Genomic DNA, 24,277 nt, shown 5'->3' with positions numbered 1-24,277 from the left:
TCTATAGGTATCTCCGAAGGTGTCCGTTGAGTTAGTATGGATCAAGACTGGGATTTGTCACTCCGTGTGACGCAGAGGTATCTCGGGGCCCACTCGGTAATACAACATCACACACAAGCCTTGCAAGCAATGTGACTTAGTGTAAGTCACGGGATCTTGTATTACGGAACGAGTAAAGAGACTTGCCGGTAAACGAGATTGAAATAGGTATGCGGATAATGACGATCGAATCTCGGGCAAGTAACATACCGAAGGACAAAGGGAATGACATACGAGATTATATGAATCCTTGGCACTGAGGTTCAATCAATAAGATCTTCGTAGAATATGTAGGATCCAATATGGGCATCCAGGTCCCGCTATTGGATATTGACCGAGGAGTCCCTCGGGTCATGTCTACATAGTTCTCGAACCCGCATGGTCTGCACACTTAAGGTTCGACGATGTTTTATGCGTATTTGAGTTATATGGTTGGTTACCGAATGTTGTTCGGAGTCCCCGATGAGTTCACGGACGTCACGAGGGTTTCCGGAATGGTCCGGAAACGAAGATTGATATATAGGTTTGTCTCATTTGATTACGGAAAGTTTTCAGGCATTACCGGGAATGTGACGGGAGGGACGAATGGGTTCTCGATGTTCACCGGGGGGCAGCCCACCCGGGGGAAGCCCATAGGCCTTAGGGGTGCCGCACCAGCCCTTAGTGGGCTGGTGGGACATCCCAAGAGGCCCTATGCACAGGAAAAGAAAAATCAAAGGAAAAGGAAAAAAGGGGAAGTGGGAAGGAAGGGAAGGACTCCACCTTCCAATCCTAGTTGGACTAGGATTAGAGGATGACTCCTCCTCCCCCCCCTTAGGCCGACCCCTCGAGGCTCCCTTGAGCCTCAAGGCAGGTCCCTCCCCCTCCCTCCTATATATACTGAGGTATTAGGGCTGATTTGAGACAACTTTGCCACGGCAGCCCGACCACATACCTCCACGGTTTCTCCTCTAGATCGTGTTTCTGCGGAGCTCGGGCGGAGCCTTGCTGGAATAGATCATCACCAACCTCTAGAGCACCGTCATGCTGCCGGAGAACTCATTCACCTCTCCGTCTGTCTTGCTGGATCAAGAAGGCTGAGATCATCGTCGAGCTGTACGTGTCATGAACACGGAGGTGCAGTCCGTTCGACACTAGATCAGAGCGAATCGTGGGACGGATCGCGGGACGGTTCGTGGGGCGGACTGAGGGACGTGAGGACGTTCCACTACATCAACCACATTTCTTAGCGCTTCTGCTGTGCGATCTACAAGGGTACGTAGATCGGAAATCCCCTCTCGTAGATGGACATTACCATGATAGGTATTGCGTGTGCGTAGGAAAATTTTTGTTTCCCGTACCACGTTCCCCAACAGTGGCATCATGAGCCAGGTTCCTGCGTAGATGTCATCTTGAGTACAACACAAAAGTTTTTGTGGGCCGTGATGTGCGATTTGCTGCCCTCCTTAGTCTTTTCTTGATTCCGCGGTATTGTTGGATCGAAGTGGCTCGGACCGACATTACTTGTACACTTACGAGAGACTGGTTTCATCGCTACGAGCAACTCCGTTGCTCAAAGATGACTGGCGAGTGTCGGTTTTCTCCAACTTTAGTTAAATCGGATTTGACCGAGGAGGTCCTTGGAGAGAGGTTAAATAGCAATTCATGCATCTCCGTTGTGGTGTTTGCTTAAGTAAGATGCGATCCTACTAGATACCCATGGTCACCACGTAAAACATGCAACAACAGTTAGAGGACGTCTAACTTGTTTTTGCAGGGTATGCATGTGATGTGATATGGCCGACAATGTGATGTGATATATTGGATGTATGAGATGATCATGTTGTAATAGTTAAATATCGACTTGCACGTCGATGCTACGGCAACCGGCAGGAGCCATAGGGTTGTCTTTAAACCAATGTTTGTGTTTGCAGATGCGTTTAATATATTGCTAGGACGTAGCTTTAGTAGTAATAGCATAGCATACACGACAACCTCGATGGCGGCACGATGAGGGAGATCATGATGATGGGGATCATGGTGTGACGCCCATGACAAGAAGATCATACTGGTGCTTTGGTGATGAAGATCAAGGAGCACTTGATGATGGCCATATCATGTAACTTATCAATTGCATGTGATGTTAATCCTTTATGCACCTTGTTATGCTTAGAACGACGGTAGCATTATGAGGTGATATCTCACTAAAATTTCAAGACGAAATTGTGTTCTCCCCGACTATGCACTGTTGCTACAGTTCGTCTTTCCGAGACACCACGTGATGATCGGGTGTCATAGACTCAACGTTCACATACAACGGGTGCAAAACAATTGCACACGCGGAACACTCGGGTTAAGCTTGACGAGCCTAGCATGTGCAGACATGGCCTCGGAACACATGAGACCGAAAGGTCGATCATGAATCATATAGTTGATATGATTAGCATAGGGATGCTTACCACTGAAACTATCCTCAACTCACATGATGATCGGACTTGAGCTAGTGGAATTGGATCATGAACCACTCAAATGACTAGAGAGATGTACTTTTTGAGTGGGAGTTTAGCAAGTATTTTGATTAGTTAAACTCTAATTATCTTGAACATAGTCTGAGTCCACTTTGAATACATTTGTGTTGTAGATCAATGGCTCACGCGACAGTCACCCTGAATTTTAATACGTTCCTAGAGAAAGCTAAGTTGAAAGATGATGGAAGCAACTTTGTAGACTGGGCTCGTAATCTTAAGTTGCTCCTGCAAGCTCGGAAGAAGGATTATGTCCTTAATGCTGCGCTAGGAGATGAACCACCCGCCGCGGCTGACCAAGATGTTAAGAACGCTTGGTTAACACGCAAGGAGGACTACTCAGTAGTTCAATGTGCAGTCTTGTATGGCTTAGAGCCAGGACTTCAACGTCGCTTTGAGCGTCATGGAGCATATGAGATGTTCGAGGAGTTGAAGTTTATCTTTCCGAAGAACGTCCGGATCGAGAGGTATGAGACCTCCGATAAATTCTATGCTTGCAAGATGGAGGAGAATTCGTCTGTCAGTGAACATATGCTCAAAATGTCTGGGTACTCAAACCGTCTAGCTGAGCAGGGGATTGAACTCCCGCAAGAGGCTATCATTGACAGAATTCTTCAATCATTGCCACCAAGCTATAAAGGCTTTGTGTTGAAATATAACATGCAAGGGATGAACAAGTCACCCGGCGAGTTATTCGCGATGCTGAAAGTCGCAGAGTCAGAACTCCGTAAAGAGCATCAAGTGTTGATGGTGAATAAAACCACTAGTTTCAAGAGAAACGGCAAAGGAAAGAAGGGTAATTCAAAGAAGAGCGGCAAGCATGTTGCCAATCCGACGAAGAAGCCCAAAGCTAGACCTAAGCCTGAAACGGAGTGCTATTATTGCAAGGGTATGGGTCACTGGAAGCGCAACTGCCCCAAGTATCTGGCTGATAAGAAGGCGGCCAAAGAAAAATCAGGTATATTCGATATACATGTTATTGATGTGTACTTAACCAGCTCTCGTAGTAGTGCCTGGGTATTCGATACCGGTTCTGTTGCTCATATTTTCAACTCGAAACAGGAACTGCGGAATAAGCGAAGGCTGGCGAAGGATGAAGTGATGATGTGCGTGGGAAATGGTTCCAAGGTTGATGCAATCGCCGTCGGCACAGTTTCACTTCAGTTACCATCAGGATTAGTTATGAACTTAAATAAATGTTATTTAGTGCCTGCGTTAAGCATGAACATTATATCTGGATCTTGTTTATTGCGAGACGGTTACTCGTTTAAGTCAGAAAATAATGGTTGTTCTATTTCTATGAGTAATATCTTTTATGGTCATGCACCCAATGTGAGAGGTTTGTTCATATTGAATCTTGATAGTGATAATACACATATACATAACATTGAGACCAAAAGAGTTAGAGTTAACAATGATAGCGCCATGCTTTTATGGCATTGCCTCTTAGGTCATATTGGTGTAAAGCGCATGAAGAAACTCCATACCGATGGACTTTTGGAGTCACTTGACTTTGATTCACTTGACACGTGCGAACCATGCCTCATGGGCAAGATGACTAAAACTCCGTTATCCGGAACAATGGAGCGTGCAAGTGACTTGTTGGAAATCATAGATACCGATGTGTGTGGTCCGATGAGTGTGGAGGCACGCGGCGGATATCGTTATTTTCTCACCTTCACTGACGATTTGAGTAGATATGGTTATGTCTACTTGATGAAGCACAAGTCTGAAACATTTGAAAAGTTCAAACAATTTTAGAGTGAAGTCGAAAATCATCGTAACAAGAAGATCAAGTTCCCACGGTCTGATCGTGGGGGTGAATATCTGAGTATCGAGTTTGGTGCTCACTTAAGACAATGTGGAATTGTTTCACAATTGACACCGCCTGGAACACCACAGCGTAATGGTGTGTCCGAACGTCGTAATCGTACTTTATTAGAGATGGTGCGATCTATGATTTCTCTTACCGATTTGTCGTTATCGTTTTGGGCTTATGCATTAGAAACAGCTGCATTCACTTTAAATAGGGCACCATCGAAATCCGTTGAGACAACACCATATCAGTTGTGGTATAGCAAAAGACCAAAAGTTGTCGTTTCTTAAAGTTTGGGGATGTGATGCTTATGTCAAAAAGCTTCAGCCTGAAAAACTGTAACCCAATGCGGAAAAGTGCGTCTTCATAGGTTACCCAAAAGAGACAGTTAGGCATACCTTCTATCTCAAATCCGAGGGCAAAGTGTTTTTTGCTAAGAACGGAGCTTTTCTCGAGAAGGATTTTCTCTCGAGAGAATTGAGTGGGGGGAAGATAGAACTTGATGAGGTTGTCGAACCTCTCATCCATGTGGATGGTGGCGCAGGGCAAGGGGAAATCCCTGTCGTTTCGACGCCGGTTGAGGAGGAAGTAAATGATGATGATCATGAAACTCCGGATCAAGTTCATATCGGACCTCGCAGGTCGACGAGACCGCGTACTACACCAGAGTGGTACGGTAATCCCGTCTTATCAATTGTGTTGTTGGACAACAATGAGCCTGTGAATTATGAAGAAGCAATGGTGGGCCCGGATTCCAACAAATGGCTGGAGGCCATGAAGTCCGAGATAGGATCTATGTATGAAAACAAAGTGTTGACTTTGGAAGTACTACCTGAAGGCGGCAAGGCTATTAAGAACAAATGGATCTTTAAGAAGAAGACGGACGCTGACGGTAATGTGACCGTTTATAAAGCTCGACTTGTGGCAAAGGGTTTTTCACATGTTCAAGGAATTGACTACGATGAGACATTCTCACCCGTAGCGATGCTTAAGTCCGTCCGAATCATGTTAGCAATAGCTGCATTTTTTGATTATGAAATCTGGCAGATGGATGTCCAAACGGCGTTCCTTAACAGTTTCCTTAAGGAAGAGTTGTATATGATGCAACCCGAAGGTTTTGTCGATCCTAAAAATGCTAACAAAGTGTGCAAGCTCCAGCGATCCATTTATGGACTGGTGCAAGCATCTCGGAGTTGGAATAAACGCTTTGATGAGGTGATCAAAGCATTTGGGTTTATACAGGTGGTTGGAGAATCCTATATTTACAAGAAAGTGAGTGGGAGCTCTGTGGCATTCCTAATACTATATGTGGATGACATATTACTGATTGGAAATGGCGTGGAGTTTTTGGAGAGCATAAAGGATTAGTTGAATAAATGTTTCTCTATGAAGGACCTAGGAGAAGCTGCTTACATTCTAGGCATAAAGATCTATAGGGATAGATCAAAACGCCTGATAGGACTTTCACAAAGCACGTACCTTGATAAAGTTTTAAAGAGGTTCAAAATGGAACAGTCCAAGAAGGGGTTCTTGCCAGTTTTACAAGGTACGAGATTGAGTAAGACTCAGTGCCCAGTAACTGATAAAGATAGAGAGCATATGATTACCGTCCCCTATGCTTCAGCCATAGGTTCTGTCATGTATGCAATGCTGTGCACTAGACCGGACGTTAGCCTGGCCATAAGTATGGTAGGCAGGTTCCAGAGTAATCCACGAGTGGATAACTGGACGGCGGTCAAGAATATCCTGAAGTACCTGAAAAGGACTAAGGAGATGTTTCTCGTATATGGAGGTGACGAAGAGCTCGCCGTAAAAGGTTACGTCGATGCAAGATTTGACACAGATCCAGACGACTCTAAGTCGCAGACCGGATACGTATTTATTCTTAATGGGGGTGCGGTAAGCTGGTGCAGTTCCAAGAAAAGCGTCGTAGCTGATTCTACATGTGAAGCGGAGTACATGGCTACCTCGGAGGCAGCTAAGGAGGGTGTCTGGATGAAGCAGTTCATGACGGATCTTGGAGTGGTGCCGAGCGCACTGAATCCAATAACCCTGTTTTGTGACAACACGGGTGCCATTGCCTTAGCAAAGGAACCACGGTTTCACAAGAAGACCGGACACATCAAACGACGCTTCAACCTCATCCGCGACTACGTCGAGGAGGAGGACGTGAATATCTGCAAAGTGCACAGAGATCTGAATGTGGCAAACCCGCTGACTAAACCTCTTCCACGGGCAAAGCATGATCAACACCAAAACTGTATGGGTGTTAGATTTGTTACAATGTAATTCGCATGACGATGTGAGGACTAGATTATTGACTCTAGTGCAAGTGGGAGACTGTTGGAATTATGCCCTAGAGGCAATGATAAATAAGTTATTATTATAGTTCCTGTATCAAAATAATTGTTTATTATCCAGGCTATAATTGTATTAAATGAAGAGTTAGATACATGTGTGGATACATAGACAAAACACTCTCCCTAGCAAGCCTCTAGTTGGCTAGCCAGTTGATCAAGGATAGTCAAGGTCTTCTGACTATGTACAAGGTATTGTTGCTTGATAACTGGATCACATCATTGGGTGAATCATGTGATGGACTAGACCCAAACTAATGAACGTAGCATGTTGATCGTGTCATTTTGTTGCTACTGTTTTTTGCGTGTCAAGTATTTATTCCTATGACCATGAGATCATATAACTCACTGGCACATGCCTTGTGTGTATCAAACGTCACAACGTAACTGGGTGACTATAAAGATGCTCTACAGGTATCTCCAAAGATGTCCGTCGAGTTAGTATGGATCAAGACTGGGATTTGTCACTCCGTGTGACGGAGAGGTATCTCGGGGCCCACTCGGTAATACAACATCACACACAAGCCTTGCAAGCAATGTGACTTAGTGTAAGTCACGGGATCTTGTATTACGGAACGAGTAAAGAGACTTGCCGGTAAACGAGATTGAAATAGGTATGCGGATACTGACGATCGAATCTCGGGCAAGTAACATACCGAAGGACAAAGGGAATGACATATGGGATTATATGAATCCTTGGCACTGAGGTTCAATCGATAAGATCTTCGTAGAATATGTAGGATCCAATATGGGCATCCAGGTCCCGCTATTGGATATTGGCAGAGGAGTCCCTCGGGTCATGTCTACATAGTTCTCGAACCCGCATGGTCTGCACACTTAAGGTTTGACGATGTTTTATGCGTATTTGAGTTATATGGTTGGTTGCCGAATGTTGTTCGGAGTCCTGGATAAGATCACAGACGTCATGAGGGTTTCCGGAATGGTCCAGAAACGAAGATTGATATATAGGTTTGTCTCATTTGATTACGGGAAAGTTTTCGGGCATTACCGGGAATGTACAGGGAGTGACGAATGGCTTCCGGATGTTCACCGGGGGGGCAGCCCACCCGGGGGAAGCCCATAGGCCTTAGGGGTGCCGCACCAGCCTTTAGTGGGCTGGTGGGACAGCCCAAGAGGCCCTATGCGCAGGAGAAGAAAAATCAAAGGAAAAGGAAAAAAAAGGGGAAGTGGGAAGGAAGGGAAGGACTCCACCTTCCAATCCTAGTAGGACTAGGATTGGAGGAGGACTCCTCCTCCACCCCTTCGGCCGACTCCTTGAGGCTCCATTGAGCCTCAAGGCAGGTCCCTCCCCCTCCCTCCTATATATACTGAGGTATTAGGGCTGATTTGAGACAACTTTGCCACGGCAGCCCGACCACATACCTCCACGGTTTTTCCTCTAGATCGTGTTTCTGCGGAGCTCGGGCGGAGCCCAGCTGGAATAGATCATCACCAACCTCCGAAGCGCCGTCACGCTGCCGAAGAACTCATCTACCTCTCCGTCTCTCTTGCTGGATCAAGAAGGCCGAGATCATCGTCGAGTTGTACGTGTGCTGAACGCGGAGGTGCAGTCCGTTCGGCACTAGATCGGAGCGGATCATGGGACGGTTCGCGGGGCGGATCGAGGGACGTGGGGACGTTCCACTACATCAACCGCGTTTCTTAACGCTTCTGTTGTGTGATCTACAAGGGTACGTAGATCGGAAATCCCCTCTCGTAGATGGACATCACCATCATAGGTATTGCGTGTGCGTAGGAATTTTTTTGTTTCCCGTACCACGTTCCCCAACAACCGTTGCTATCACACTACTTTGCCACTGAAACTTTGCTGCAGATACTAAGTCTTTCAGGTGTGGTTGAATTGACAACTCAACTGCTAATACTCGAGAATATTCTTTTGCTTCCCCTTGTGTCGAATCAACAAATTTGGGTTGAATACTCTACCCTCGAAAACTGTTGCGATCCCCTATACGTGTGGGTTATCAGGACCCTCAACTGTGAGAGTCCTCATGTCTCTCATATTCCTCACATGAGGATTTTGGTAGGATTAGGCTTGGGTTGAGCATCATGAGGAAATTCATTCCGACGTGTTACTTTGACCCCCCTTTAATAGTACGGTGTTCCTATGACTCAAAAGTGAAGAAAATAAAACAGACAGAATAAATCTTCATGCTTCAAAGTCTTCAGATTGATTTTCTTCAGGACACACCGAATTCCTCATTTTCAATATCTTCATGAGGAATATCAATTTCATCGCAATTTCTCCGCGATTCAATTCTTCAGCTTCAGACCAATTTCTTCAACCGAAGATATACATTTTTAGGGGTCGATGTTCATCGAATATTTCAAACTCCTCGGCGACTTATAGATCCTGTGTACACTCATGAACACATTAGATACTTAACCTATAAGTCTTCAAACCACCAAAATCACTAAGGGGCACTAGATGCACTTACAGTGGGGGAGGACATTAGACATGCACGATCCCCACTACCCCCGCGTCGCACGGGTGGCGTTATTGCTCATCGGGAGTGACAACCGTCGCCCCTGATCCACAGAAGATCCGTGTGCAGGGGCCGAGGCCGCGGTCAAGCGGGACCCGCCCCATGGCCCGGCCTTGTCACGTGTGTGGCTTGTCAGGCCTCGGACCGCAGCATGCCACACGTGGCGTCCTTCCTCTGCGCATCGAAGAGCCTCAAGCGGTCCATGCTATGGCCCGCTGCGATCCGGGCCGCCTCCGGCTGGTAAGCGGTCCAGCTGCAGCTCCGCGAGGCTGCGAGCGAAGAATTCCCGTGCTTCGGGGACTACTAACGGGGGGGGGGGGGGTGACACTGGGGTAAGCTAATGTGAGCGCTTCTCCCATCCTCCTTCAAAAACCAACACCGGGCGACCTCTCCTCTCCGGATGGCTGGTTGCCCCTGGCCGGCTGTGCAGTTGAGCCTGCTCGGGGCAAGGCCATTCTCCATCCGGCTCGACTACGTCCAGCGAGTCGGATGGGTCAGCCCTAGTCACATCACCCTAACAAGCGCGTCGGGGGCACATCATCAAAGGCATGGCTACAAAGGCTTAGGTACCACTGACCTGACCGCGCGTGGTAATAATGGAGGCGGTCGTACCACTGACCCTCGCCGACTGCGACCGGTCGAGGCGGCACAGTGGCAGCATGCCCGTCATCCACTGTATTACCTGCCCCCGCGTGGCTACAATGCAGCCGGCCGTATCGCTGACTACAACCGGCTACCACAAGACGACACTGCACAGTGCGGCGCACGCACCAATGGCGGCCACTGGCCGGCGGGTCCCAGCTCCTGGCGGGCCCCTATGCGTGATAAGATTCCTCAACCGATGGGCCCCCTGGCCGGCTAGAGAGACTGCTAGTTGGGTCCCCCCGGTACCCTTTATTCTTATTGTAGGCTAGGGGTTGGCCTAATAAACCCCTGGTACCGCCCCATGCAAGGGGTTGGCCGATCACGCGCGCATACACCCATACAGAAGAGGCAGAAGGCTACCAGCTTCTTCTTCATCCGCCGCCGCACAGCTCAAGGAGCACCATTGTAATCCCATCCGGTTCATCAACCAAACTACCAGGACTAGGGGTGTTACATCCCACGAAGGACCCCAAACCTGGATACATCGTGTGTCTCGCACCGCTTGTCCTCGATCCCATTTCCAGAGCCCGCCGGCGTCCTTACGGCCCCAACCACTCTCGATAGGTCATCCCATGGCATATGTTGTGAGAAAACGACGACAACGTCGGGAGAAACCGAAGGGCACACGAGAAGGTTGGGTTGGTGCCACGCTCATGATGCGATAACATATACATAATCATTCTATTTTCTTTGAACTTACAAAATGAACGAGGTCTTTTTGGATGATATGTAATTTTTTTTATGGAGTCAGAATGTTAGAAAAAAAATCCAGAGAATGGCTATTTACCTTTCTTGAGGGAGAGAATGGCTATTTACTTTAAAATAACAGGTTTGATAAAAAAAATTACAAGATGTTAAAAAAATATGGCAAAGATGCATATAGCCTTGCTCTAGTCCACTGTCCACGTCTCCACGAAACGTCGAGACCCAAGAAAACCCCACGGCGGCCGCCCAGCTCTCCGGGAGTTCAGGTATGGCGGCTGCGGCTGCGCGGCTGCTGCTCCCCAGGGCGACCAGAGCCGCGGCCTCCTCCTCCGCTCTTCCCCACCGCCCTCTCGATTCCTTCTCCAGATGCTTCCGAAGCCTCGGGCCGCCCCTCCGGCGGCCGCCGGCCGCCGTCTTCCCGCGGCACCTCTCCGACGCTGCCTTCGACGCGCAGGGGCTGGACAACCGCGTCCCCGCTACCGTCATCACTGGCTTCCTCGGCTCCGGCAAGGTCCGCCTCGCTTACTCACCTTTCCCCTTGTAAAGTCTTACTAGCTGGAGCGGTAGGCTATAGAAGCCTGTCTAGTCTGAAGTCTGAACTCAAACTCACTGCATACTCTTTTCTGCTCGACCAATGTATGATCCGACTGTCCAGTCATGGCGCAGCTGATGTTAATATGAATTCGGATTTGAGAAACAGACACGCTATTGGTAAAACAGTACAGCCGGCGTGGATTTAAACCCATAGAATGTGCTCACTGCCATGGTGATATAATAATCTCGTATAGGACTGATGCTTTTTTTTACTAAGGTTGGCTAATTGTTTTCAATCTCTCTGTCGCAGACAACCCTTCTGAACCACATTCTAACATCACAGCATGGGAAGAGGATTGCTGTCATTGAGAATGAGGTTAACTGAAGATCCTTATTTCTTGTAGCACTTTGTTATTCCAAGTCAATATTGTTCGAGATTGTGTTTTGCAATGTATCGATAGTGCACCAAATCAGCTCCATTTAACATGCCAAGATTCCCTTGTACTATGTCGAATAAGCCATATTGTCCTTTTGTGTGCAGTTTGGTGAGGTGGACATCGATAGCTCACTTGTGGCTAACCATTCATCGGTAGCTGAAGACATTGTGATGGTGAATAATGGCTGCTTGTGCTGCACTGTCAGAGGGGATCTTGTAAAGATGCTTCTGAAGCTGGTGAAGCAAAAGGGCGACAAATTTGATCATATCGTGATTGAGACAACAGGTAAAATCTCATTGGTTCAACATCTACCAGACTACCAGAAATTTCAGTCTGAAGATGTGTGAAGTTCTAAAGTCTGACAAGAACTAATGTCGCTGTCCAGGTCTTGCAAAGCCTGGTCCTGTTATTGAGACATTTTGTTCTGATGAATTAGTCTCGAAATATGTGAAACTTGATGGTGTGGTTACTTTGGTTGATTGTAAGCATGCCATGCAACATTTGAATGAAGTGAAAGCAAGGTGGGTTGTCAACGAGGCAGTAGAACAAGTTGCTTATGCAGACCGGATTATATTGAACAAGGTATTTAGTCAGTCTATAGAACTGTACACAAGGCTCGGGAGCCAAAAAAGTATCATTTAAGCATGTCTTTTTCTGCATTTTCTTCTTCAAGAATACAGCATAAAAGTCTTCTTGCTTTTTTAATGCTCCATAATTGCTATCAATGCAGACTGATTTGGTTGATGAGGCAGAACTGGAGGTTTTAACCAACAAGATCAAGGTAGGTTGGTACAGTGCCTTTAGAAAATAGATTTTTTTTGTCAAGTGCAAACTTATTTCGTTTTGCACAAGCTGAAAAGTTTCCTCGTTGCAGCTCATAAATGGGATGGCAGAAATGAAAAAAGCAAAGTTTGGTGATGTCGACATGGATTTTGTGCTAGGAATTGGCGGTTATGACCTTGATAGGTCAGTATCATTACTTTCTAGCGGGTTAAGAATCTTGGGCTGTATTCCTGAGAGTCAGGTGTCATATCTTTTTTCTTTAATTGAGATAAAAAATATATCTGCAGGGTTGAGGCTGCAGTTCAATTGAATGAAAACAAAGAGACAGGTCATTGCCACTCGGGACACGATCATGGTAGTGTTCAAGCTCCAATATCCATGTGTTCTGAATCTCACCATATTAGAGACATGCTAACTTTTATATCTAGGGCTTAAGACAACATTTAGTGTCTTCCTTTTGGATTTTTACCTTTTATCAAAAACAAGAAAATGATGGAGACGGATAAATTCCCAGTAATTGAGATGACACCCAGACTTGCAGTTTACTCTAGTTTCCTGTATGCATTCATTTTTTATTCAACCTTCTCCTTCTTTCAGTCTATTCAGTTTACTTTGCTGACTTGTAGGACACCATCATGACCATGTCCATGATTCAGCTGTTACTAGTGTAAGTATTGTTTCTGAAGGAGTACTTGATCTTGATGAGGTAAACAAATATGTTGATGAATTGCTTGAAATATTGTTCTTCCTTTGAGTACCATACTTTTCCTCAGTCAATGACCTAATTTGCCACTAATATCTTTTCAAGGTTAATGATTGGCTGGAGAGACTGGTTGATGAGAAAGGCGAAGATCTGTACAGGCTAAAGGGTGTGATATCCGTCAACGAGTCAACTGGACGCTTCGTGTTTCAGGTTAGCCAGCCAAACTTTTCACTGGCAAATGAACTAGTTTATCATCTTCTGTTATCCCTTTGCTTGAACGAAGTTGATCCGTGTGATCAGAGCTATGTGTTGTGAACTTTTGACTGTCCTTCTGTTGCCACATAAAAGCTTTTGCTCCGGTGCCTCTGCAGTTCTGCCTGTTCTAATACATGCCATCCCGACGCTAACTCCTACTTGGAATCGCAGGGCGTGCACTCCATGTTGGAAGGTTGCCCAGCAAAGCCGTGGGAGGATGATGAGAAGAGGATCAGCAAGCTCGTGTTTATCGGCAGGAATCTGGACGAAGCCGCGCTAAGGAAGGCCTTCAAAGGTTGCCTGCTATGATGAACCCTCTGATCATGCGTTTATCATTGGGATCGTGGTCGAGTCTGAGAATGACTATAGGCAAGTAAACAGGCGAAACGGACAAGCGCAAGGCCCTATGTTTTCGTTTGGTGTTGATGTTTGCCCTAGAGTTCTCTGAGAAACCGAGTACTGTATCTTGTAGGCTAGGCTAGAAGTAGAAAATCGAATTGTGTGGTACCCTTGTCTTGATGAGAACCATACATGTATGCCGTTGTACTTTTCTTGCGATTTAGGTTGAAATGGAAACCATGAAGAGTTTCTTTTTTTTTTGCGGGAAACCATGAAGAGTTTCTGGTGATGAAACTAGAGAGAGAATTCATGTGTCAGCTCAGCCGTGTGGAACTCTGAATACGTACATGCCTTTGCCATGTCTTGGATGTCATTCTATTGGAATTTGGCTGTGTGACCGGCTCTATTTACCTCCAAATACAGGACATTTTGCAAAAAGGAAAGGAAGAGGCCCTCTTATCTGGTTGACGATCGCTGGGAGGGGGTGACATTTGCGAGCGTTTTCGTGACAGTTTTAGTTGTGTGTGGGGTGACAGTTTCTTCCGAGCGAATGAGCCATCCTCCCAGAAAATGGCATGTAGCTTTGAAGAAACTGCCACCTCTGATACCTAAAACTGTCTGCAAAAAACCGTTTGAAATGCCATACTCTCCCAGCGAACGTCTACCAGATAAATTTTTTAATAAAAGGGCTTTACATGAATTTTCTCGTGTAACAGGTTTGTCCAGCTCCGGACCTGAAGTCGCCACACGTTTCATTCCATTCGGCCTAACGAGCATGCCACGAATCCAAAACCAGTATCTCACATGAATTTTACAAGAATTTTACAAGAAAACAGTAAAAATCTCCCACAACGAAAACAATTTCGAAGCAAACATCCGAATTCCGCGAGACAATGTTCTACTCCTACTATATGGAATGGAAAATGCTCCGCTCCAGCCGGCTGATTCTTGAAAGAAATCCGCCTCGGCTGGGTGCCACGTGTCCTGGTGTGGACCATGCACTGGTTGAGAGTCGTTCGCCTAGGGAGGGGAACTGGGTCCCATTTAATCCCATTTAAACCCACCTATTATCTAGTAGTAGTTCAAAATTTTGTTTTCTTTCCGAGTAAAATGAACTATGAAGCTAGAAAAAGCTAAATAAATGGAACTTGTGGCTGCCACTTATTTGTCATTTACATCCCTATGTTCGCCTCCAACCTTATCTCTTCACTCTATCTCCTACCTTTCTCCTTCACCTACATCTTCCCTAATTGCCAAGCTATTTGCAGCTACTCAGGGCATACCTTGATTGCTGTTGCTGAAGGGGATATAAGGGGCACCTAAGTGCTTCAAGGGACACGTGCGCCGCTGTTATGGAGACGTTGGGGATGGGGCAAGTGCACTGCATGTCGCCGCCATAGCATGCGTGCTTCATCAGTCCATCCTCGGATACATCATGAGATCCGTTCGTCAGGATTACAACATAATCGGTGTTGCGGAAACATAGACAATGTTGCAGAAACATAGATGCTTCGGAAACACCCCTCGTGCTTCAACGACAACGGTGGGATGTCATTGAAACATGGCCTATGTTGCAGAAGTCCATAAGACTACGAAACAAATCCGCAACACGAGCTCTGTTGCAAAAATCTGCATCACAATTTTATTGTAAATGTTTCTGCAACATGAGCTTTATTGAAAAGCTTATGTAACACTATTTTTTGTTACAATGATGAGTACGAGGCTGATCTAAAAAGATCGAGCTTTGCTACACATACAAGAGGGTTACGGGATGAGGGGATTACAGGATGTCATGGCAGGGTCTAATCGATCAATAGCAGAGACATGGGCTAACCCCCGTTGAAATCAGGGAGGGCATGTTTAAAAAGTTTGGAAGAAACCTATAGTAAAAACATGTCTAGCATTTTTGAAAAAGATCCATCGGCAGATGTGTAGCAAGCCCATATGGAATTCTGCACGGGAGAACGAGTATTGCAGCAGACGTGGCGGGCGCTGATTGGCCGTGTGGCCTACGCGGCTACCCGTGCCATCTCCAGAGAAAACGCGGTGCCGGTGGGTGCCGATTTTCCCAACGGCTATATTATTTACACCCTTCCTTCTTCGCCTCCTGCCGAACCACTATTTCCATCCCACGGATCCTCCAACTACTCCCCCGCCCCTCAGAGAAACACAACTCCGCCGCACCAGATCAACCCGCCGCGAGCGAACGAGTCCGCCGCGCGCTCGGCCGTGGGGAACGCCGGCCGCCTCGACCGCGCTCAGAGCTCCGCAGGACCCTCTCCTTCTCTCCCGCTCACAGCTCGTTTTTTTTTCTTGTTGTTGTCGTTGTTATCACTGATTGCGATCTCGATTCTTGATTCTCGTCCGCGTCCGCGCTGCTAATCCCGACGTGTTCTTTCTTTTGGTAGAAAATCGGACCCTCTCCGCGTTAGGGTTTTCCGTTACATACTCGTCTGCCTGCGAATCCATTGCTCGATCTAGGGTTATTGCCTCCGCGCCGATCCATACCGCCGCCGTTTCTTGTTTGTTCTGATCCATCGACGCAGGTTCCTACTTGATGTCGCCGGAGAAGAGCGGCAGGCGGGGCGCGCCGGTCGCGCGGCCGCCGCTCCGGGAGGCCGGCTCGACGCCCTCGATGCCGCCGATGCTCCAGGAGCCCGGGTCGAGGCCTAGGCCCTACATGCCGTCCCTCTGCTCCACGCCCCGCAACCCTGCCGTCAAGTGCTATGTGAGTCCCCGATCGATCCCGTTCCCCCACTTCGTTTGTGTTGTCCTGTGCGCGCGCGCGCGCGCGCGCTGGCCGTTCGACGGAATGGCTGAACGGGTGTGAATCTGCTTGTTTGTCTGGCAGGGCGACAGGTTCATCCCGGACAGGTCGGCGATGGACATGGACATGGCGCACTACCTCCTGACGGAGCCGAGGAAGGACAGCAAGAACGCGGTGACGCCGTCGCCGGCCAAGGAGGCGTACCGGAAGCTGCTGGCGGAGAAGCTGCTCAACAACCGCACCAGGATTCTCGCTTTCAGGAACAAGCCGCCGGAGCCTGAGAACAGCATGCTCATGGAGCTCCATGCTGATGCGGCCTCCATCCAGGCCAGACCGGTGAAGAAGCGTCGATACATCCCTCAGGTACGGCACGCTTTGTTGAATTGTTGTGGCATTGCTCTCATTAGTGTTGCAGTTGTAGTGCTCACTGACTGGTGATGATTAATGACTTGATGTACATTGCAAACCTGATGCAGTCCGCAGAGAGGACTCTGGATGCGCCAGACATCGTTGACGATTACTACCTCAACCTGCTGGACTGGGGAAGCGCCAATGTGCTGTCCATTGCACTGGGGAACACGGTATACCTCTGGGACGCTGCAAGTGGGTCTACATCCGAGCTTGTTACCATTGGTGAGGACGATGGCCCTGTCACTAGTGTTAGCTGGGCTCCTGATGGCAACCACATTGCTATTGGCCTCAACTCCTCAGCCGTCCAGATCTGGGATTCTAGCTCTAGCCAACTGGTTGGTACTTCTTGGCCTCTCTCTCCTGTTCATTCTCTATTAGCAACATCATTCGTGTTGTTTAGTTGCTGATCACGATTCATTCAACATTGTTCGGGTTTTTAGTTGCTGATCATGATTCATTGTGCAGCTGAGGACACTGCAAGGTGTGCATGAGTTGAGAGTCGGTTCACTGGCGTGGAACAAGAACATCCTGACCGCTGGTGGTATGGACGGCAAGATTGTGAACAATGATTTGAGGATTAGGAACCATGCTGTGCAGACATACCGCGGGCACGAGCAGGAGGTGTGTGGCCTCAAATGGTCCGGATCAGGGCAGCAGCTGGCCAGTGGTGGCAATGACAACCTCCTCCACATATGGGATGTGTCTATGGCATCCACTGCACAATCTGCAGGCCGCACCCAATGGTTACACAGGATGGAAGACCACTCAGCTGCTGTGAAGGCGCTTGCATGGTGCCCGTTCCAGAGCAACCTGCTGGCATCAGGTGGTGGCGCAAATGACCGTTGCATCAAGTTCTGGAACACACACACGGGCGCATGCCTCAACTCAGTCGACACCGGGTCACAAGTGTGCGCACTGCTCTGGAACAAGAACGACAGAGAGCTGTTGAGCTCGCATGGATTCACTCAGAACCAGCTCACGTTGTGGAAGTACCCGTCGATGACTAAGATGGCCGAGCTCAATGGCCATACTTCCCGTGTCCTCTTCATGGCTCAGGTAATCTTTTTGCCCCATATATGCTTTGTAGCTAAGTTTGAAACGCATATTGCGTGCACAGATGGATGGCTTATGGTTGTGCTTTGTTGAACCTTTGTAGAGCCCTGATGGTTGCACGGTGGCATCTGCGGCCGCAGACGAGACCCTGCGCTTCTGGAATGTGTTTGGGACTCCTGATGCTCCCAAGTCTGCAGTGAAAGTGAAGACCCCCCAGAGCAGAATGTTCAACAGTTACAATCACCTACGCTAGGGAGGGATCAGGTCCCGGCAAGTGCTGCAACGCTGACAAGAATTAGCAGGCTGATTTTACGTAGAAATTCTTTGTGTGTACTGAAGTGTTTTGTGCGTGCTTCAGTATGCTGGTAACTTTAGTTGGTATATTTTACATTGATCCGGATGAACATCAAGACCAGTTTGATGTATGTTATACATACATATGTCGATTATATATAAGTATAATGACATTGGTGTTTTTTTATCAACTGTTGTTGCCTCACAAACTATGCTCTCTTGCTTCTGATGTTCCCTGTTGACTGGTTTTGATGTTGACGTGGGGTCTGGAGGGTGCTTCTCTTTTGGTTGCCTTCTTTATGCAACTTGAGGTGCCTCTCTGTTGGTTGCTTTCTTTATGCAACTTGAAGCCACCACCAGTTGTGACCACTATTTTATCATGTACTCCTCTGTACCGAAATATTTGTAGTTTTAGTAGGTACAGAGGGAGTAGTAGTGTAATTCTTTTCGGGAAATACACGGACCTGCTTCTGCAATGGAACCTGTGTGTGTACTCCGGGCCTAGCAAAAATGGAACAGAGTTTCACATCCAGGTTAGATGTGTTTTGTGAGCTTGAGATGTCGGAGGATCTTCTGTCTTGTGCCAAGTTTGGAGTGGCAAACCATATGTTACCCTCTTATGCTTCTTTCAGTCAAAGAAATGCATCTCGGTGGTTGGTTGGTTCAGTGTCAGATGACGCTTGTGCCCATCAGATTACAAGATTACAACCAAACATTCGCAAAATTAGATTAGCAGTGCCTTTACCCCATGAGATTACCAGTGAGATTTACCATTTCCTCAACCAAAAGTAGCACCACAGTAAAAGATTAGCGGCGCATTGACACAGGCTGTGGTACCGGTGCGTTTGCAGCCGGTGCCATATCGGCCGTCAGATCTCACCGGAGTCGATCCTGGCCGTCCGATGGTAGCACACATGTGGCTCCTCTCCCTGCCTACCCACCGGCCATCACCACCACCAAAAGTGGCCCTTTCGCCCACCTCGCCGCCCACTCCCTCTGCTCCCCTCCCTCCCCGCACGCGCGCGCCCTCCGCCCGGCAGGCCGACGACCTCGCCGTCGAGGTGGCCGCCGTCCGTCGCGAGGGCTCGCCGCTCGCCGGGATCGGGGGAGCCGCCGCCGCCACCGCCGCGCCTCCATCCCGTCCAGACGCAGCCTCCTAGGCCACTCGCTCGTCTGCCACTACCAGCTCAGCGCCCGACAGCCCAGATCCCCCCACCGTATAGAGTCCCCGGCCAGCCTTCGACGCCGCGCCGGCCATGGATTTCATGAAGGCCTTCGATCAGACCGTAAGGGAGATGTAAGTTTTCTCGATACGATCTCGTCGGTGGCGCCCCCCCGTTTTACTAGGATGGGTACGGCGTTTTGCTGAATTCGGCCCGTGGGGAGCGAGATCCTGATCCGTTTGTCTTCGCGCGTGCTCTTGCAGCAAGAGGGAGGTCAATCTCAAGGTGCTCAAGGTCCCCGAGCTCGAACAGAAGGTTTGGATCTCGCCCAGATCTTTGCTCCGCTCCTCTGTAAAACTGTTTCCTCTTGCCGGTAGTGGAGCCGTGAATTATCGTATTAGTTCATGTGGTGGAGACTGGAGGATGGAGCTTGGATTTTGTCTAGTAGTGTGGTTTACGTATGCTTGGTTGTGATACCACTGTTGTGTGTTCGTGTGCGCTCCACAGTAGCGCTTTAAGGAAACTGAGAAATGCTGTAACTTTTTATAGGAGCAATAAATCAAACTATGTTACTTAAGAAAGTCAAATTCTCCGCTGATGGTTTGGATAAATTATTAAGACCTGAATCAGATATCAGTCGAAACAGACCACCGAATGCACTCCTCACTGAATTGCTTTTGATTTGCCTGTAATCAGGCTGGATTCCTCGATGATTACATTTAGAGCTGGAAGTTCGATGAGAATAGATGGCTGGCAAGACTAGTCATTTTGATCTCTTATTGTATCATATTTCGTAGTTTGTGTCTTCTCCTAAAAGTTTTGCTTTCAAATCAGGTACTTGACGCGACAAGTGATGAACCTTGGGGTCCCCATGGCTCTGCTCTTTCAGAGCTAGCTCAGGCCACCAAGAAGTAGTAAGTTTTAATGTCTTATTTGTGTTGTGCTACCGCCTCCCCCTTTCATTAGTGCTGATGAAATGATGCCCATAACTTCTAAATCTGCAGCTCTGAGTGTCAGATGGTGATGGGTGTCCTCTGGGCCAGGTTGGGTGAGCGAGGTGCAAACTGGCGTCATGTGTATAAGGTTATTGTTTTTTATTCCCTAATGACCATCCTTTCAATAGTATATTTGACCCATATTAAGCTTGTTAGGAATCACTTCTACAGTGATTGATCACATTAACCAGTAACCACCAAAGGGAAACAGACCTTTGTATTTTGTAAAAAAAAATGAGCTATGTTATTCACTAATATAAATATGTGAATGAGCAGGCACTGACGATTATTGAGTACTTGATAGCGAATGGTTCTGAGCGGGCAGTTGATGACATTCTCGATCATTATTCAAAGATCTCGGTATGTGTTGTATGTGCTTTCCTGTACCACTGTTTCTAGTTAAGGCTACATCAAGTGATTAAACATTTTCTTGTTGTATCCTTTTAAGGTTCTTTCGAGTTTTGAGTTTGTGGAACCTAATGGAAAAGACTCTGGAATAAATGTGAGGAAGAAAGTGGAAACTCTGGTGGGAATCATCAATGATAAGGAGAGAATAAAGGCTGTGAGAGAGAAAGCTGCCAGTAACCGTGACAAGTAGGTTCTGTGGAATTATTAAATGAGAATCTCCTAACCTGTTTAGACATGTGCTCATCTTGGACAGTCTTAAACCGTAACATATATTTTCTGTGGATGAAGGTACGTTGGGTTATCATCAACAGGGTCAACATATAGATCAAGCTCAGCCTCTGTAGGTAGCAACTACAGTTCAGGTGAACGTTATGGCAGTTTTGGTGGAACAAGGGAGGCTGATTCGTTCAGTAACAGTTACAGGGACAAAGAACCTGTTAAAACCTCTTCAAGTAATACTGGCAGGCGCAAATCTGGCAGCAAGATAAGAAAGGATGCGGATCATGATAGAAGGTATGTTAAGGCTGCTTAGCATATTTACTACGTTAAATAACTGTGCTAGTTTTCAAAAACTACAGCCAGCAGTACTTTACTAACAGTATCCATTTTTATCATTAATAAAAGGTGAGTAGCCAGTGGGATATGGTGGGTTAATTGTAGGTAGCACTCTTGGTTGCATGATTGGTGAATTAGTATCTAATTTGCTATTGAAAATGCAGTTAGTTCTAAAGTATACTGTTATGGCTATTGCCTATTAGAGGAGGTCCTCCTGCTGAATCTTGTTAAGTATGGTAAATGCAGCAATATTTTTGAAAGAAACATGCAGCAGTATCAGTTCGGCTATGGATTTTTAGCCTCGGGCTTATCTTTTACTGTTATACATTTCACTCCTTCACTGAAGTTTTATATCCACACAGCTCATCGAAGTCCCCATCTAACACAAAAGGCAATGAGGATGAATTCGATGACTTTGATCCTCGTGGATCTTCTTCAAATGGTAATATATTATATATATTTTTCCTGGTTATGCTACTTCCATGCAAGGAATTTCTTTTACTGTAGTACTGACTGCATGTTCATGTCTTGACATGTAAATCTATTATAATCTGTAATGTTTTGACAAGTCTCTAAAATGTCTTATATTTGTCTACGGAGGGAGTAGTTCACTTTTCAATTTGCATGTACCCTATGCTATAACTAGATTGCCTTGCATGTAGTACAATTATAACATTCATTTCTGCCTAATTGTAAACAGAATTCATCATATGAACGTCAATTCAAGTGCTCAACCAGTTTTTACTTAAAGGGACGACCTGATAGTTTTTTGAGACTGGGAGTGCTATGCCTTCTTTATATTTGAATGAATTAATTTGTTGGATTTGGAAACCCAAAGAGATAATTATTTCTATCTTGTTCTACAGGTGCAGCTAATACAAAGACTGCCGAGGTGGATCTTCTTGGCCCAAACTTGATGGATGATTTCCTTGACGAGCCTGCAGCCACCCCAGCAGAAAAAAGTGCTTTAGAACCTCAGGTTGATCTGTTTGCTGATGCAGATTTCCAATCGGCAAACCCAGGTGCCGAAACAGCTGCGCATCAGGATGTCCAGGTTTGGTTCTCTTCTTCTCTGTGTATCGAAGCTGCTAAATATGTTATAACATTATCTGACACAGTGCCAGAAACTGCCAGTATCGTGCTTTGATACTCTTATAAAATCATGTAGTTTCTCGTTTCGTTGATCATGATACAGTGTTGTCATCCAAATGATACTGCAGGAAACTGTTGACCTTTTTTCGGGAAATGCAACCTTTGCTTCAGCCTTTCCACCACAGACTGGGTTTATCCCACCACCAACTTCTGGGACACCTTCTAATGCTAATACTTCCGTGTCCAAGAACACAGTACCCGAACCATTTGATCCTTTCGGTGATATTCCTTTAAGCAGTTTCGGGGGATCTGACCCATTTGGTGACTTTAGCTCCTCTAGTGCACCACCACCACCTGTACACAGCTCCACTGGAAATATCAGCACGTCAAGTCAGAACCTTGAGGCAGCATCGGACTTTGGTGCCTTTGAATCAAACACCGCGGATACAGCTAAAGACCCCTTCGACTTTTCTTCCACTGGCAATTTTGGCAAAGCAGATGTAGCACCTTTGGCAGCTCCCAAAACTGATGCGTCTGATTTTGGTGCCTTCGTTACAAACACTGAAGAAGCAGCTAAAGACCCCTTCAATCTTTCTTCAAGTATTAATGGAAGGGCAGACCAAACACCTTTGGCAGCTCCCAAGTCCAACACCAAGAAAGAAAATTTTCAGGTCAAATCTGGCATATGGGCTGACTCTTTGAGCCGTGGATTGATTGATCTGAACATAACTGGACGTAAGTTCCTTCTCTCATTTCCTCGCCCTGTTAGAAACATGATTGCAGAAGTGTTGATGTCTCTGTTGACTGTGCATTACAGCAAAGAAGGTGAACTTAGCAGATGTTGGGGTCGTCGGCGGCCTTAGTGATGGGTTCGACGATAAGGCACAGCCCTCATGGAACATGGGTATGGGTGCAGGGGTATCTGGCCTAGGAATGTCTGGAGTTCCTCCTTCTACGCAAGGCGGTGGCATCGAGAGCTTGGCAAACTACAACAAGTATCAGTTTGGTGGCTTCAAGTGAGCTCATATGAGAACATTTTTAGCACCTGGTGTTTGTTACTTTTTGCTGGACTGCGCCTTTGAATGCTTATTGTCTTATTCGTTTTGCCACCTCGCTTTTGTTGATCCGGCACATTCCTTATAATTGCCGCTGTATTCAATTATCGTGGTATTTGTCCAGTGTTATCATGCCTGTGTTGTGTTTGTTGGGTTTGCAGACAACCCTTGTGTCACACCATGATTCGATTCAGTCTTATGGTTAATATGTGCACCTTCTGTAAACGGCATGCCTTTTGCTTCTGTGATGCTTTGCGGTGCTTTGCATTTAGTTCCATATTAAAATTAGCCATTTTGGAAACCATCAATATAAGAGAGTACTGCTTTTACAGCATGGGAATGTGTTATCCTGTTTTATGCAAAAGCGTCCTCAACACCAATGGCATCTCATTCATGTGAGAATTGAACTGATTCTAGCGTATTCTGACATTCTACCCTTGATTTTATCTCAGAAATTTATGAACGTAACAGGGACAAGTGATTCCTTTTCTTATTTCTCATACCAATTCTTTTCAACATTAATGCTTGATTTTGTGTGTTGTGTGAAAGAAAACTGACAACACTGGATTCATATTTTGGGCTTATTTGTCTCTTGGGATATGCATACGGCAGAATTGTGAAGCAAATCATTTGGTTGCATTGTAGGAGAAATATGTATAAATTTCCTGGAAGTTAGGTGCATCACATAGTTGTCATGGAAATAAAGAGAAACAAGTGTGAGGGTAAACACTCAAATGGAATTTTCTACTTCAAAATTATAGGTTGGAAGAAGGAAAAATCATACGGTATCAATCATACAAATCAGAAGGAAACATTATTAAGAAAAGAAATCCTTAAAAGTCCTATGAAATTCTTCCGAACCA

The 24,277-nt window shown here is 46.6% G+C and overlaps 3 protein-coding genes across 3 annotated transcripts; all 3 read left to right on the top strand.

Moving 5' to 3' along the window:
- The first annotated feature begins 10,781 nt into the window (after positions 1–10,781).
- Positions 10,782–14,005, top strand: LOC123427743 (P-loop guanosine triphosphatase YjiA-like). The gene is made up of 10 exons (XM_045111860.1): positions 10,782–11,081; positions 11,415–11,480; positions 11,646–11,826; positions 11,927–12,123; positions 12,272–12,322; positions 12,416–12,507; positions 12,612–12,679; positions 12,951–13,030; positions 13,133–13,237; positions 13,454–14,005. Exons 1-10 carry the CDS (start codon positions 10,839–10,841, stop codon positions 13,589–13,591), a joined length of 1,221 nt encoding a protein of 406 aa, XP_044967795.1. The 5' UTR covers positions 10,782–10,838; the 3' UTR covers positions 13,592–14,005.
- Positions 14,006–15,735: 1,730 nt separating this feature from the next.
- LOC123427742 (cell division cycle 20.2, cofactor of APC complex-like) lies at positions 15,736–18,333 on the top strand. The gene is made up of 5 exons (XM_045111859.1): positions 15,736–16,349; positions 16,473–16,751; positions 16,865–17,134; positions 17,265–17,855; positions 17,956–18,333. The coding sequence occupies exons 1-5, from the start codon at positions 16,179–16,181 to the stop codon at positions 18,103–18,105; spliced, it is 1,461 nt and encodes a 486-aa protein (XP_044967794.1). The 5' UTR covers positions 15,736–16,178; the 3' UTR covers positions 18,106–18,333.
- A 755-nt stretch (positions 18,334–19,088) lies between these two features.
- LOC123427741 (clathrin interactor EPSIN 1) lies at positions 19,089–23,639 on the top strand. Its single transcript, XM_045111858.1, has 11 exons — positions 19,089–19,443; positions 19,573–19,624; positions 20,144–20,223; positions 20,314–20,392; positions 20,581–20,664; positions 20,753–20,898; positions 21,001–21,225; positions 21,630–21,709; positions 22,134–22,321; positions 22,488–23,094; positions 23,177–23,639. Exons 1-11 carry the CDS (start codon positions 19,403–19,405, stop codon positions 23,377–23,379), a joined length of 1,785 nt encoding a protein of 594 aa, XP_044967793.1. The 5' UTR covers positions 19,089–19,402; the 3' UTR covers positions 23,380–23,639.
- The last annotated feature ends 638 nt before the right edge of the window (positions 23,640–24,277 follow it).

This window comes from Hordeum vulgare, chromosome 2H (genome assembly GCF_904849725.1).
Source record: "Hordeum vulgare subsp. vulgare chromosome 2H, MorexV3_pseudomolecules_assembly, whole genome shotgun sequence".
Classification (NCBI taxonomy): Eukaryota; Viridiplantae; Streptophyta; class Magnoliopsida; order Poales; family Poaceae; genus Hordeum; species Hordeum vulgare.
Note: the sequence above shows the minus strand (reverse complement) of the source record. Positions and strands in the feature narration are given on the sequence as shown.